The sequence below is a fragment of the Phacochoerus africanus genome, chromosome 14 (genome assembly GCF_016906955.1).
Source record: "Phacochoerus africanus isolate WHEZ1 chromosome 14, ROS_Pafr_v1, whole genome shotgun sequence".
Lineage (NCBI taxonomy): Eukaryota > Metazoa > Chordata > Mammalia > Artiodactyla > Suidae > Phacochoerus > Phacochoerus africanus.
In genome coordinates, this window is record NC_062557.1 from 1178631 (window position 1) to 1193408 (window position 14778).

A 14778-nucleotide genomic window follows, 5' to 3' on the forward strand; every position below is an offset into this window, starting at 1 on the left:
ATGGCTGGACCAGGGCAAAGCAGGCCGCGCCACACACTCCAGGGGCACGAGCCGACCTCGGGGGGCCCAAAGGCAGCTCAGGTCAAGGAGGGGAACACCACTCTGCTCCCCACGGGGGAGGAGACAGGTGCAGCCGGCCCCTCCGCAGTGTCCACTAAAGCTGTACAGCTGCCACCCATGACCCCGCAGTTCCCCTCCTGACCCCTCACCCAGGAGAAGCAGGGCACGCTGCCCCACACACACCTGCGTGAAGCTGTCCCTAGCGGCGGTCGGCATCCAGAAGCCTCCAAGCACACGTCCACACAGATGTCCGGGTGTTCGCACAGCAGAGACCAGAGAGTGACTCTTGAGGAGGGGCCCCTGGGACCCCGTTTATGCGAAGGCCAGAGAAAGCATTGTTAACCAGAGGTGGCAAAGCCCCAGCAGGGGTGACCGCGGGGAGGGCACGAAGGCGCCTGCTGGGGGGGCTCCACTGGCGGCCGATCCTCGGGTGGTTAGAGAGGCAAGGCCCTCACGCTGCCCCCTCGGCTTGGCTTGCCGCAGTTCCCTCAGTGACACGTCTCCAGGAAAGCCACACCCCCAAAGGCAGCACTCAAGGGAGAGGCCCGGGCTCCAAGGTCAACTGCCACAAGGGACAGGAAAGGGGGAAGGGGCCCCAGAGGAGGGCAGGTGTCAGGCTTTGGTGAGGACGGGGGGCCTCCTAGACTGGGCTTGGAGATGGGAACTCAGAGGTGGTCGGAGGTGGGGGTCGGAGGTGAGGGTCAGAGTTGGGGGCTGGGAGGCAGGGTTCCGACCAACCAGTTCCTGCTCGCCCCTGTTCTCCCCACCGGCCAGGGGGCTTTGCCTGGCACCCCCCGTGGGTGGCAGACATTGGCCAGGCAGTCGTTGGCTCGGCTTACAGCAGTGGGCAGGCAGCAGGAGGAAGGGCGCTGGGGAGACGGCAGGCAGCAGGGGGAAGAAGCCTGAGGGTCCCAGCCCCAGGCGGGTTACTCTGACATCTTCCCGGGGGGAGAAAGGGAGACCTGCAGCCCCAGACCCCATCCCAGTGCCCTGGTCTTCGGTCCCACCTGCCAGGCAGCCCGCTTTGGCAAAGGGCAGGGCGCTGGGTCTGGGGGTCTGGTGGACGGGCCCAGCCTCCCTGCTGCGCCCTTGCAGACAGCCAGGGCCCTCACCAGCTGGATGGCCAGCAGGACCTCAGCCCCCTGGACCGTGACGACCGTGATGAAGAAGCTGCCTATAGCCCCGATGTTGCTGTGCAACCACTGGCGGAGTTGGGGGCTGCAGCCCTCCAGGTGCACCCGCCTCTGGGCCCCGTGCTCATCCAGGCCCAGGGCCCCAAAGCCACACTGGTCGTTGACAGAGGCCCCATCTTCCCAGGGGTCAGTGCAGCAGGAGGCAGGAAGACGGCAGGCCTGGACCCGGGCGGAGCTACAGTTAAAGTACCTGCAAGGGCGCGGGGGGCATCAGTCTGGAGCGTGGGGCCCAGGCTGGACCACGGTGCTGGGTCACGTGTCCCCTTCCCATCTTCAAATGTCCGTGGCCACACATGTGCAGGCACACACACACAGGGCACGCAGAATGAACTCACACCCAGACACACACACAATACCCCAGCCCCGGGCAGCCCTCTGCACCTGGTTCTAGGCTACGAGGGGCACCCTGCCTGAGCAGCAGAAGGGGGCCGGGGGCTGGCCGGGGGCTGGAAGTAAGACAGCCCCCTGCTCCAGAGATGCGGCTGAGTGGTCTGAGCAGCAGAGCTGGAGTGGGAGGAGGTGGGCTGGTGACTGGCAGGGGCTTCTCTAGCAGTCTGTGGCGGTGGTGGGGGGTGAGAGGCCGCCCTGGGCAGTGACGGGGGCGGGGAGGGGGAGGCTTGGGATGAATTTGTGGGGCCTCAGAGGAGTGTTGCTCTCATCACCTGCTCCAGGCGGCCCCAGGTGCCCTTGGCCTTTGACTGGCATCCAGGGCCCTGCTACCCTCAGGCTTGCCCCCCGGACCCTCCCTCACAGGCGAGGTCTCACGTCCCTGAAGGGCGGGCCTCACCAAGGCAGGGGCTCCGATGCCAGCAGGCCGGGTGCCCTTACAGCACCAGAGGGGGCTGCCACCAACCCAACGTCACATGTGGCCACCAAATGAGAACAAGCCATGTGGATACTTTTAGGACGCCTGGTTCACAGAAGGATAGGAGAGCACATCTCATGACTGTCGGGTACAAACGGCTGGTTTTCAAGCGTCTCTGACTCACACACACACACACACACACACACACACACCACCATGAGAGGGGGGAGGGGGAGGGGAGGAGAGGGAGAGAGGGAGGGAGAGAGGGAGGGAGGGAGGGAGAGAGGGAGGGAGAGAGGGAGGGAGAGGGAGAGGGAGGGAGAGAGGGAGGGAGAGAGGGAGGGAGAGGGAGAGGGAGAGAGGGAGGGAGAGAGGGAGGGAGAGAGGGAGGGAGAGAGGGAGGGAGAGAGGGAGGGAGAGGGAGAGGTCTGAGGAGTCATAGTGCAGAACCATGTCCTAAAATTAACCTAAGTTATTTTCATTTGACTTTTCGACAGTGAGGTGTCTTCCATAAAGTCCTCATTAAAAAAGAAAAAGGTGATTTTCTAAGCATGCTGGCTGAGCTCAGAATGTGCGTGCACACTCGTGTGCACACACGGGCCTAGCACTTGGGTGTGTGCAGGTGCAAGCGTGCCCGCACGAGCATGGGCACACGCGTGAGCGTGTACGGGTGAGGCATGGGCACCGGGAGTGTCCGGTAGGTCTGCGGATGTGAGCGTGTGTGGGGCCCGCCTCCTCTCCAGCCCCGGGGACCCTGCCGGCCACCGCGGGGCAGCCCTCCCTTCTCGCGGGCTCCAGGACTCACGGGTTCTGCTGCCAGTCCTGGTAGGAGGCGGCCCCGCAGCACTGCAGCCCGAGCTGGACTTGGTCGATGAGGAAGCACAGGTCTGGGTCGTCCTGGTAGCGGGTGATGGCTTCGCGGAGGACGTGCTCCAGGCCGTCCTGCAGCTGGCCCCAGAGGGCCACCACCAGGGCCCCTGCCACGGCCTCCAGCACCAGGAAAGCGAGGACGCCCCCAGAGAAGCAGCGCAGCAGAAAGGTGTTCTCACAGAGGGCGCCCAGGCAGCCCGCCAGGCTCACCGCGCTGACGGCCAGCCCGCCCAGCACCAGCCCCAGCATGGGGTCTGCGGGCAGGGGGCCCCCGCAGCTCCTCCCCAGGGAGCCCTTGACAGCCAGGCCCCAGAGCCCAGCGGCCAGGGCCAGCAGGCCGAGCAGCGAGAAGAGGCAGTTGGTCAGAAAGACCAGGCACTTGAGGCAGCTGCTTCCAGCAGGGGGGGGACAGGCCAGGACCCCCCGAAGGCCGGCCCTCCAGGCCTGGTCCTCCCAGGGCGCCGGCCCTGCGCGACGTGCAGTGAGCGGGCTGCTGCTGGCGAGGGGTGCTTCCTGACGCCCAGCACCCTGCAGAGAGAGGAGGTTCCGAAGGGGTCTTGCCAGTTCAAACCCCATTCACTCAGACCCCGGGACAGGCAGCTGGGGGGAGGCCAGAGCCGGGGGCCAGCACCCACGGGAGAGGAAGCTGGAGGGTGGAGCCTTCGGGCTGGCCAGGCAGCAGAGGGGACTGTGAGGGGCTCTGGGGGGGCAGGGCTCTGCCTCCCCTCTAGAAGACACTCAACCAAGCCCAGGCCAAGAGTAAGGGGTGCTGAATCTTGGGGGCCCCCTCCTCTCGATTCCCTGACAGAGGCCTGGCTCACTGATGGCGAGGTTTGGAGAAGCTGCAAAGTCAGTTCCCCTTGGCCCCTGGACAGACAGTCCCAACTTCAGACCTGCCGGCCCCTCAACCCCTCCCCACAGGCAGGTGTGGGGGGCTCTGCTCTCTCTGCAGGGAGCGGGGCAGCAGAGCCTCGAAGTTTGGTTGGGGGCAGAGTCAGGAAGCTGTGCCCCAGCCTGGGCAGGGCTCCCAGTTTCCCAGGAAGCAGCTGGCCCTGCACTCCCCGCCCGCCCGCCTGCATCGGAGCAGAGGAAGGGGGGTTTATCAGCCCCCCAGACCCGCGCGAGTCACTGAGAGACAAGGGGCAGGCAGCTGGCATCGGCCTTCAGCCCCCTCAGCACCCTGAGCCAGAACCCACCCCCATTCACAGAGAGGCCGGGCCGGCTCTCTTGCCCTGGGGCCGCGCTGAGCTGAGCCGATGGCAGCCTTGGCGAAGAGGCGACAGGGAGATGGGAAGGCAGAGGGCACGATGGGGGCGTCACAGGTGGACAGGGATGAGGAACACTGAGGGTGGCCCTGTGGCCCTGCTGGGCACCACCCCTGGGCACCACCCCTGGGCTCAGATTCGCCCCTGGCCGTGTCAAACACAAGGGCAGGGCCAGGTCACGGTTCAGAGTCTGATCAGGGCGTCTGAGCACTCAAGCCCCCCTCAATCCTAGCAGCTCCTCCTGGGAGTCCACCACCCAGCAGGCTGGGGGGTGCCTACGCAAGAGAAACGCGCACCCCCCCCCACCGCCCCCCGGGGCGAGGCCTCCAGGGCGCTGCTTACCTGGGCCAGCAGGGGGCTCCTCTCCCCCACCTCCATCCTACCAGCACCGGTGCTCTGGCCCCGCCGGCCTCTCTGGCTGGGACACCGGGGCTGGGGCTGCTCGCGCCCCCGCCGCTCTGTGAGCTGGGAGCCCCACCGGGAGGCCGTGGTCACGACCGGATCATGTGAGAAGTCATATTTTAGGGCTTGAGACAGCGTCTGCTGGTCCAAACACAGAGGATCCTTCTTGAGCCCAGATTCTTGGCTGCGGTCTATGCAGGCTCCACGGGGGGGGGGGGGGGGGCGTCAGGGGCCACCTTTGCAGCCATCACACAGGGCCCAGCGCGGGCATCAGCCTGGCGGGGGTTCAGTGCTGCCCCGCAGCTCAGCCAGAGGCTCAGGCCCCTGCAAAGGGCTCCAGTTACAACCCAGGGAGACCTGCTCGCTAAAGGCAGCTGAATGCCAGGTTACTGCTGATTTATTCACTGCAAGAAAGAAATTATAGGAGTTTCCATTTCGGCTCGATGGTAAGGAACCTGACTAGCATCCATGAGGATGCAGGTTTGATCCCTGGCCTCGCTCAGTGGGTTAAGGATCCAGCGTTGCCGTGAACAGTGGTCGCAGACACAGCTCGGATCTGGCGCGGCTGTGGCTGTGGTGCAGGCCAGCAGCTGCAGCTCTGATTCATCCCCTAACCTGGGAACCTCCATATGCAGTGGGTGCGGCCTTAAAACGACAAAAATGAAAAGAAAAGGGAAATTGTGTATATATACATATGTGTGTACGCACATACACGCAGGTATATTACGCATATGTAACACGGGTACATTTTATACACACACACACACACACACACACACACACACGCACATTTGAAGTGCCTTTCTTTTTTTCCCCACAAATCACTGGCTAAATCAGGTCCTTCCTGGTTCTGAGGTACCTGGGCTCCCCACCCTGGAGCTTCTCAGGAGCAGGACGTCATGCCCTAGGGCCTAGAAGGACCCGGGTCAGGCAGTCGCCCCGTGGAGGACAGAGGTGCGCCCAGGCTCTCTGACCCTGCATCATCCAGCCGGAAGGCTGGCTCAGAGCAGACCCCTACCCACCACCAGCTCTGTGAGACTGCACGCAGCCCCCACGGCTCCGGTCCCGCTGGCGCACTGTGTGAGGGCACAACCTGTGTCCACGCTGCTGTTGGCTTCTGGAACCCGAAGGCCCTGGGGGGCAGAGGCTGCCAGGTGCCCCTCTGCAAACACGCTCTCAGGGTCCGGGGGTGCACCTGCTCTGTGCTGTCTCCACTGTCCTCCCCACTTCCTTTCTCGGCTTCTTTTGTCTGACTCTCAAGCCCAGCCTCTCTTCCCCGATGCACCCACCACTTTACAGTCCAGCCGCATGGGCAGCCTGCTGGCCCCAAAGGGCCCAGCACCCCCTGAAATCTCCTCCCAGTGTCCAGTTCCAGACCAGTGCCGCCAGGGAGAACCTTTCATGTCTATGGGCTTCGGGAGCTCCTCCCAGAACGACCACCCCGCTAAGCTCAGCCTAAACGCCCGCAGGGGCCTGTCCCACAAAGGATGGTTGTTTGAAACCACAGGATGGTGGGAGAGTCTGCTAGTCAGCACGAGGGTGACCACAGACGACTGACAGGGTTTTTTCTCTGCCGGGGGCTGTTCCGAGCCCTGCAGTAGAGCTGTGAGAAAACCTGACAATCCCCACCCACGCAGGGGAAGCCACAGAGTAAGCACATAAGGAAATATGTGCTCTCCTGGATGGTCACAGGGGCTACACAGTGAGGGAAGGAGATGGGGGGGGGGGCGTGGTGTGTGTGTGTGTGTGTCTTTTTAGGGCCAGACCCTTGGCATATGGAGGTTCCCAGGCTAGGGGTCCAATCAGAGCCACAGCCTCCAGCCTACGCCAGAGCCACAGCAACTCGGGATCCAAGCCGCATCTGCGACCTGCACAACACCAGATCCCTAACCCACTGAGCAAGGCAAGGGATCCAACCTGCGTCCTCATGGATGCTGGTTGGGTTTGTTAACTGCTGAACCACAACGGGAACTCCTGGGGGGGTTGTCTCATGAAAGGTGATCAGGGAGGCCTCACTGTAAGAAGCTGTCTGGCTCCTGGGCATGTGGCCAAAAGAACTGAAAACGGGGACTCCAGGAGCTCCGCCTGTGGCTCAGCAGCTTAAGAATCCAACTAGTATCCACGAGGATGCAGGTTCAATCCCTGGCCTCCCTCAGTGGGTTAAGGATCCAGCGTGGCCATGAGCTGAGGTGTAGGTCGCAGATGCGGCCTGGATCCTGCGTGGCTGTGGCTATGCTGTAGGCCGGCCGCTGTAGCTTCGATTAGATCCTTAGCCTGATAACCTCCATATGCCGCAGGTGCGGCCCTAAAAAAGCCAAAAAAGAAAAAAAGGGGGACTCCGACAGTGGCATGTTCACAGCAGCCGACAGCTGGAAACAAGCCAGGTGTCCAGCAGCGAAGAGTGGACAAACGCCACGTGGTCCCCCTAGACCACGGAATGCCATCCAGCCTGGAAAGGAAAGAAACGCTCACACAGGCGACAACACAGACAACCTCTGAAAAGCCAATGCTCAGCGCGGAAGCCAGACACCAAGGTCCCCACATCGCACAATTGCACTTACCTAAAATCCCCAGAACAGGGAACTCCCACGGAGGCTCAGCAGCACAGACCCGCCGAGCAGCCGTGAGGAGGCGGGTTCCATCCCTGGCCCCACTCAGCGGGTTAAGGATCTGGCGTGGTCGTGAGCTGCGGTGTAGGTCGCAGGCGCGGCTCAGATCCTGCGTGGCTGTGGCTCTGGCGTAGGCCGGCAGCTGCAGCTCCGATTGAACCCCTAGCCTGGGAACCTCCATATGCCGTGGGTGCGGCCCTAAAAAGCAAAAAAAAGAAAATACTTTAGACTCCAGAGCCGCAAAGGAAGTGGCGTTTCAAGGGCGGAGGGGGATGTGAGCTGTACGACACCCCAACAGAGGCCTCGGGGACCCCCGCGGTGGGACGGCCTGTGGACGGTCCAGATTGGGACATGGGGCTGGGCCTGGACAGCCATCCACCGTCACTGGGTGTGAGCTGCTGGGGGGAAGGGACCCGTGGCCCGGGGTGGGCACAGTCTCCAAAGGAGAGCTCAGCTGAGTGCTGCCAGCAGCGTCTGTGCTGAGCCGGGGTGCTCTCAGCACACACCAGGCCGAGGTGTGCAGGGAAGTGGGGCGCAGGCATGAGAAGTGGCGCAGGCCGGAACAGGCCTGGGAGGAAGGCAGGTGGCGCTCTCCACGTTTTGCTCCAAGTGCGAAGGGGAGGTGACGAGGCTGAGTAGTGTGCACCCTGACCTGACTCCTGCTCGATTTTACTATTTCATCTCACGTCACTTCATTCTTTGGCCGTGACACGGTTAGGTTCCCAGGCCAGGGTGGAACACGTGCCATAGCAGCCACTCAAGCCACAGCAGTGACAATGCTGCATCCTTAACTGCTAGGCCACTGGGGACCCCCTCTCTATTTTATTTCATTATTTATTTATTTATTTTGTCTTTTGTCCTTTTAGGGCCACATCCCCGGCATAGGGAGGATCCCAGGCTAGGGGTCCAATTGGAGCTGTAGCCGCTGGCCTACACCACAGACACAGCAACGCGGGATCCTATCCATGTCTGCGACCTACACCACAGCTCACGGCAACACCCGATCCTTAACCCACTGAGCAAGGCCAGGGATCAAACCTGCGTCCCCATGGCTATTAGATTGGTTTCCGCTAAGCCACGCTGGGAACTCCCCGATGTTTTAAATACGATGGCCAAAGGAGTTCCCTGGTGGCCCAGTGGGTTAAGGATATGGCATTGTCAGTGCTGTGGCTCGAGTTGCTGCTGTGGCAGGGGGTTTAATCCCTGGCCTGGGAGCCTCGAGTGCAGCCAAAGAAACCAAATAGCTTCTACATGTATGTACACGCTCCATTCCTTCCGTGCTTTGGCACCTGTCACTACCTGACAGTACATATTCAGATGCCACAGATTCCATCAGGGCCGCCTCTGCTTTCTGCTCTATCCCCAGTGTCAGTGCCATCCTACACATAAGTAGACACCTCGTAGATACACAGATGGAATGAATACGCCAAATGGAAAGAATCCCTGACCGGGGGGGGGGGTTATAGAACAGAGTCTGTTATACACTTCTTTTGTCTTTTTAGGGCCGCACCCGTGGCATATGGAGGTTCCCAGGCTAGGGGTCCAACAGGAGCTGTGGCCACCGGCCTCCACCACAGCCACGGCCACTCAATATCCGAACCCTGTCTACAACCTCACACCACAGCCACAGCCACACCAGATCGTCTGTAACCTGCACCACAGCTCATGGCAATGCCAGATCTTCAACTCAGCAACTGAGGCCAGGGATGAGTCCTGCACCCTCATGCATACACTGGTCAGATTACTTTCCACTGAGCCGCGGTGGGAACTCCTATTTTTAAAATGTTTTGGCCACACCCATGGGATGTAGAAGCTTCTGAGCCAGGGGTCAATCCAAACCACAGCAGTGACAACTCTGGATCCTTAACCCACTGCGCTACCCGGGGACTCTGAGGTGGGGGCTTTAAAGAGTAATTACCTTAAAATAAGGCCATTGGCGGGGTCCTACTCCAATGTCCTTATGAGAGATGGAAGATGCTCAAACTTTCTTTTCCCGCATTTTTGTTTTGTTTTGTTTTTTTGCTTTTTAGGGCCACACCTGTGGCGTATGGAGGTTCCCAGGCCAGGGGTCAAATTGGAGCTGCAGCTGCCAGCCTACACCACAGTCACAGCAACGCAGGATCCAAGCCGCATCTGCCACCTACGCCACAGCTCACGGCAACGCTGGATCCTTAACCCACTAAGGGAGGCCAGGGATGGAAACTCTTGGTTCCCAGTCAGATTCGTTTCTGCTGCGCCACAGCGGGAACTCCCAGGATGAGAATGTGCGTGCAAAGATATCGGTATAGGCTTCTCCTAAAAATCCAAGTAAAAGTGCCCAAATTAAAAAAAAAGAAAGAAAGAAAGAAAGAAAGAAGGAAGGAAAGAAAGAAGGAAAAGGAAATTGGGACACAGAGAGACACCAGGACGCACCGGGACAGAAGAAAGACACAGGAAGAAGGCGGCCGTCTGCCAAGGAGGAGAGAGGCCTCAGAAGAGCCCAAACCAGCTGTCACCCTGGCCTCAGACTTCTGGCCTCCAGAACCAGGAGAAGATCAATTTATGCCACCCAGTCTGGGGTGTTTTGTCACCGCAGCCCCAGAAAATGCATGTAACCACCAAGGCAACCTCAAAAAGAAATCCAAGAAACACCGTCACAGACACACAAGGGAGATTCCAGGGTAAGTAGTGCCGAGTGCAAGAGACGCGGGTCCTCCAGCAATGCCCGAGTGTGTCCGGCCTGGGACACACCATCAGGAGCCCCGGCCTGGCCCTGCTGTGCAAGGGGGGCCCTCGTGAGAGGAGATGCGAGAAGAGGCCGTCCTGGACACGAAGAAAAGGCCACGGTGAGCGTGCAGGACACGTGTCCGCAGCAGAACCCCACGCCAGCTCCTCGAGGCCTTTGCTGCCACACGATCTGCCCTCTGGGCTACTGCATCCACCCCGCTGCCCCCCCCGCCATGGTCTGTTCTCTGTCCAGGCTCCAGAGAGCAGGTCTCCTCCACTCTTGCCCCTCCAAAGGCCTCCTCATGCCCTTTAGACTAGCGTCCAGAGGTCTCCCAGGGTCCCAGGGTTCTTGCCAACCAGGCCTTCCCTGTCCTTCCTCTTTGCACTCAGCCAGAAGGTCTTATTTTTTTTTGGTCACTCCCCATGGCACGTGGAAGTTCCTGTGCCAGGGAGTGAACGTAAGCCACAGCAGCGACCTGCATCGCTGGAGTGACAATGCCAGATCCCTAACCCTCTGTGTCGCAGGGGAACTTCAGCCCAGCCCGTTCTGGTTCCTGGGCCTCCAGCACGTCTCAGGCCCCTGGACTTTGCGTGCGCTTTCGCCTCGTCCTGTGTGCCTCGTCCCTCAGGCATCTGCATGGCCCACTTCACCTGGGACCTGCTCAAACCTCGTCTCCTCAGAGACAGCCTTCTTGACCATCTTAGCTTTTATTTCAATTTTTTTTTATTTTTAATTTTTTGGCCGATATTTTATTTATTTATTTATTTTTGTCTTTTGAGGGCCGCACCTGCAGCATATGGAGGTTCCGAGGCTAGGGGTCCAATCGGAGCTGTAGCTGCCGGCCTACACCACAGTCACAGCCACTCGGGATCTGAGCCCCAACTGCAACCCACACCACAGCTCACGGCAATGCTGGATCCTTAACCCACTGATCGAGGCCAGGTATTGAATCCACATCCTCCCGAGTAACAATTTCCTAACTCTTTTCAGCACAGAAAATAAATAAATACAATCTGAAATTGATCCATGGGGGTTAAAAAACATAGTTTACTCTCTTTGAGGTTCTCCTATTTTTTTTTTCATAATTTCAGGCAAGGTCAGCTACAAAATGTGCAGAGCCCAGCGCAATATGAAAATGCTGAAAATGACAAAAAGACAGAAAAAAAAGTTGGAGTTCCCGTTGTGGTTCAGTGGTTAACGACTCCGACTAGGAACCATGAGGTTGCAGGTTCGATCCCTGGCCTTGCTCAGCGGGTTGGGGATCCAGCATTGCCTGAGCTGTGGTGTAGGTTGCCGACACAGCTCGGATTCCATGTTGCCGTGGCTCTGGCGTAGCCTGGCAGCTACCGCTCTAATTGGACCCCTAGCCTGGCAACCTCCATATGCCACGGGTGTGGCCCTAGAAAAGACAAAAAGACACACACACACACAAATGCTGAAAATGCAGAGCTCCTTGCTGAAAATTATCAACGACGGCAAGACGGTGACAGCAGAGCACGAACCTAAAGCCAGGCCCTTCCAAAAAACAGCGCTGGTCTGTACCCATGAAGCTGGCACTGTGGGCAATTTTAGGATATTGACTCTCTGGCAAAAAGCATTTATCTAAAATGCAGTTGAGAAGCTCCCGGCGTGGCTCAGGCCGCAGGTTCGATCCCTGGCCTCGCTCAGTGGGTTAAGGATCCGGCGTTGCCATGAGCTGTGGTGTAGGTTGCTGTGGCTGTGGTGTAGACCGGCAGCTGCAGCTCGGATTCGACTCCTGGCCTGGGAACCTCCACGTGCCTCGGGTGCGGCCTTAAAAAATGCAGTCAAAACTCGCTCGTTTCTCTTACGTTGGGTTCAGGGAACATGCTTTCTTTAAAATATGTGTCTATATCATCAAGGTGTGATGTCACCTTCTCGAGCCTGTCTCCGATTCCGTGCGACCAGGTGTCGGAACGCCAGGCCGAGCCGACGCCCCCGGGCCCGCCGACCTCTCCGCAGCGTCTCTCCCGCGCGTGGCCAGCGGGGGCGCGCGTCTGGGCGGAGCCCAGGGCGCGGGGCCGGGCTGCGCAGGCGCGGACCGTTGGTGGGGCCGGAACCCGGTGGCGCGGCCGGAACCCAGTTGCGCGGCCGCGGGGCCCGGGGAGCGCGTCGGACGAGGCACCGGACGTCGCGGCGGTGGCTGCCGGCGGCGAAGCTGGAGCGGCGGTGGCGGCGGCGGCGGGAGGCCGGGGCCGGGGCTGAGGCCGGGGCCGGGGCTGCGAGGCCCGCGGGGCGGCAGGCGGCGGCGGCGGCCCGGGGCTCGAGCCCGGAGACGGGAGCGGCCGCCATGGCCGAGAGCATCGTGAGTGGGGCGGCCGGGCGGGAGGCGCCGGGATGAGGCAGCAGATTTGCCGGCGCGGCCTGCGGGAAGCGCGGCGGCTTGCCCTCCTCCGCCGGGCCGGCCGGGCCCCCGACCTCCGGGTCTTGGCCGGCGGGGAAGCCGGGCCGTCCGCAGGGGCTGGGCTGTGCCTGCCGCCTCGATTCCGGGCCGCGGGGGAGCTGGCCGGGCGCGCTCGGAGGGGCTCCGGTGCCAGGGGCCGGGGCCACGACCCCGCCTCGCCGCCGTCCATCTCTTCTGCCTCCTCCCGCCGCCCCAGGAAGTGCCTTGTTACGGGTCCCCGAAAGCAGGGCGCTTTCCACCGACGGGGACCCCCTCCCCGCCAGAGGAAGCTGCGAGGAGGGTGGTCTGGCGGACGGCAAGGAGAACTTGACAGCTGCCCGTCTAAAGGGATGTTCTAAAGGGTGATTTCACTTTGTACCCGAAGGGTTTTTTTAAGTAAAAAAAAAAAAAGACACAAACGGAGAAGCCAGTGAAAAGCAGAAAAAGCCGGCCATGCGTTAACTTGTAGAAAGTTTCCTCTCGAAAGTCAGTGCGGCAGGAAAAAACCCCTCAGACCAGCTGCACAGAAGCATGTTGGTCCGCGTTGAGGACTACGTGGGATTTCCTAGGGGAAGCAGAAGCAGCATCGGGTGGCAGGTGGTGTCGAGAACCTAGCAGGGCGGTGGTGGCTTCGCGGTTTGGCCAGGAGTCCCGAGTGGCGCGGGTCCTGGCTCTGCAGGGACCCCCAGCCCTGGGCTTCCAGCCCCTCCTGTGATGCCTCCTGGATACACAGCTCTGTGCTCCGGGGTTCTGGGGTCTCCTGCACGGTTCCCCACCTGGAGATGAGCAGAGGGAAGTGGCCCAAGAGAAACTAGCCACTGACTCCTTTTAGAATGAGATTTCCTAACCCTGTTCTAGAAATAGGCTAAGAATTTAACACTCAGAGCTGCTTTCAAACTGTCTCCGTCCTGTATTATTTTTAACTGAATTCAGGTAACCACGGTCAAGTGAGTTGTTTCAGAGAAGGCCGTTTCCTGCTAGGTGTGGCATGGATCTCTTGTCACATTGCTCAGGAATTAAAACAGATCATTCTTCTGAAACTTATTTCAAAGGTTGTGAGTTTTTTTTTAAGATTTTCGTTTTTTTCTATTATAGTTGTGCTACAATGTTCTGTCAATTTCTGCTGTACAGAAAAGTTTTCATCTATTATTTTAGAAAGATCTTCCAAAAATTTCTGTGGGATAACTGGTTTTTATCTTACCAATTCTTTGACTCCCCCAAGAAGTGTTCTGAGTTCCTTTTCTTAGAAAGAGGGAAACCCAAGTTCCCAAGGAACTGCGTGTCCCTGTCGCTGGGTCATATTTTACATTACGGCCTATGTCAAAAGCGAAGCCATAATTTCCCCTCAGTGTGAGTTAAGTTTGTTTCTCTGAGTTAGATACTGAGCTTAGCTTGGAAACGTGGGCTTGCTGCGCCCTGCTGTAAAGGAACAGATAGAATAACTTAAGCTTTAGATGCACACAGATACATACGGGAAAGTGTGTATCTGCCTTTTGGCTCCTCAGAGAGCGGAGCGTCACGCTCTTGGTCCTAAGTGAGCACCTTCAGAGCAGCCCTCCCAGAACCCTTCAGAGAGAAGCAGGGCGCCTCTTCACCTGCTCCGGTCGGGGAGACAGATTTCAGAAACAGATCACGTGGAGCCTGTCTGATGCCCAGGCTGCGTACTAAGAAAACATTTCTCGGGAGTTCCCGTCGTGGCGCAGCGGAAACAAATCCGACTAGTATCCATGAGGATGCAGGTTCAATCCCTGGCCTCACTCAGGGGGGTAAGGATCCGGTATTGCGCTGTGGTGTAGGTCGCAGGTGCTGCTCAGATCCGCTGTGGCTGTGGCTGTGGTGCAGGCCCGCAGCTGTAGCTCTGATTCGACCTCTAGCCTGGGAACCTCTGTATGCGAGGGTGCGGCCCTAAAAAGCAAAGAAAAAAATAAAACATTTCTCTAGATGTTGAATCCGGAGTAACGTGGACTAGAAATCAAAAGTGAAAAGAATTTTTGTTTGCAGTACACGCATTTGAGCGCACATCATCTGAGTGAGAGAGTTAAGCAGATATTGTTGAGAAGCAAACAAAATATGTTATGCTCTTAACGGTATTTCATGAAGATTATTCAAAACAGAATCTTAAAAATGGGGAACAGTGGGGGGGGGCAAAGCGTTTTCAGTCAAGAGACGATTACTAGAAAAATGAGAAAGATAGTCAAGCTCTTTTAGGATAATCTACATTATTCTTAATTTGTTTGATGAAAGCGGGCAAATCGGAAGCCATTGTGCACTTTGTCCTGTGTCATTGAAATTCTTTAAAAAAACAAAAAACCCACCTGTGACATTTCTCATCCGTATTGTGCTGTTTTACATACAGTACACGGCATAGTAACTGCCCAGGGGAGGAACTGCCGCGTGGGGGCGTTCTGGTGTGTTCTGTCCCTTGGTCCTCCCACCCCTTAGGTGGCTGAAGCAGCCTCTGTCTTG

The 14778-nt window shown here is 58.9% G+C and overlaps 2 protein-coding genes across 2 annotated transcripts in view; one reads left to right on the forward strand and one right to left on the reverse strand.

Moving 5' to 3' along the window:
• Nucleotides 1-344: 344 nt before the first annotated feature.
• TSPAN10 (tetraspanin 10) lies at nt 345-11924 on the reverse strand. Its single transcript, XM_047756808.1, has 5 exons — nt 11804-11924; nt 4536-4733; nt 2864-3456; nt 2041-2163; nt 345-1443 (listed from the first exon to the last, which is right to left on the reverse strand). The coding sequence occupies exons 2-5, from the start codon at nt 4569-4571 to the stop codon at nt 987-989; spliced, it is 1209 nt and encodes a 402-aa protein (XP_047612764.1). The 5' UTR covers nt 4572-4733; nt 11804-11924; the 3' UTR covers nt 345-986.
• A 137-nt stretch (nt 11925-12061) lies between these two features.
• Nucleotides 12062-14778, forward strand: part of NPLOC4 (NPL4 homolog, ubiquitin recognition factor) — a 36268-nt gene continuing 33551 nt past the window's right edge. The window contains exon 1 of the mRNA XM_047756819.1: nt 12062-12234. Coding sequence (XP_047612775.1) covers nt 12220-12234 — 15 coding nt within the window. The 5' untranslated portion in view covers nt 12062-12219. The remainder of the gene's footprint in view (nt 12235-14778) is intronic.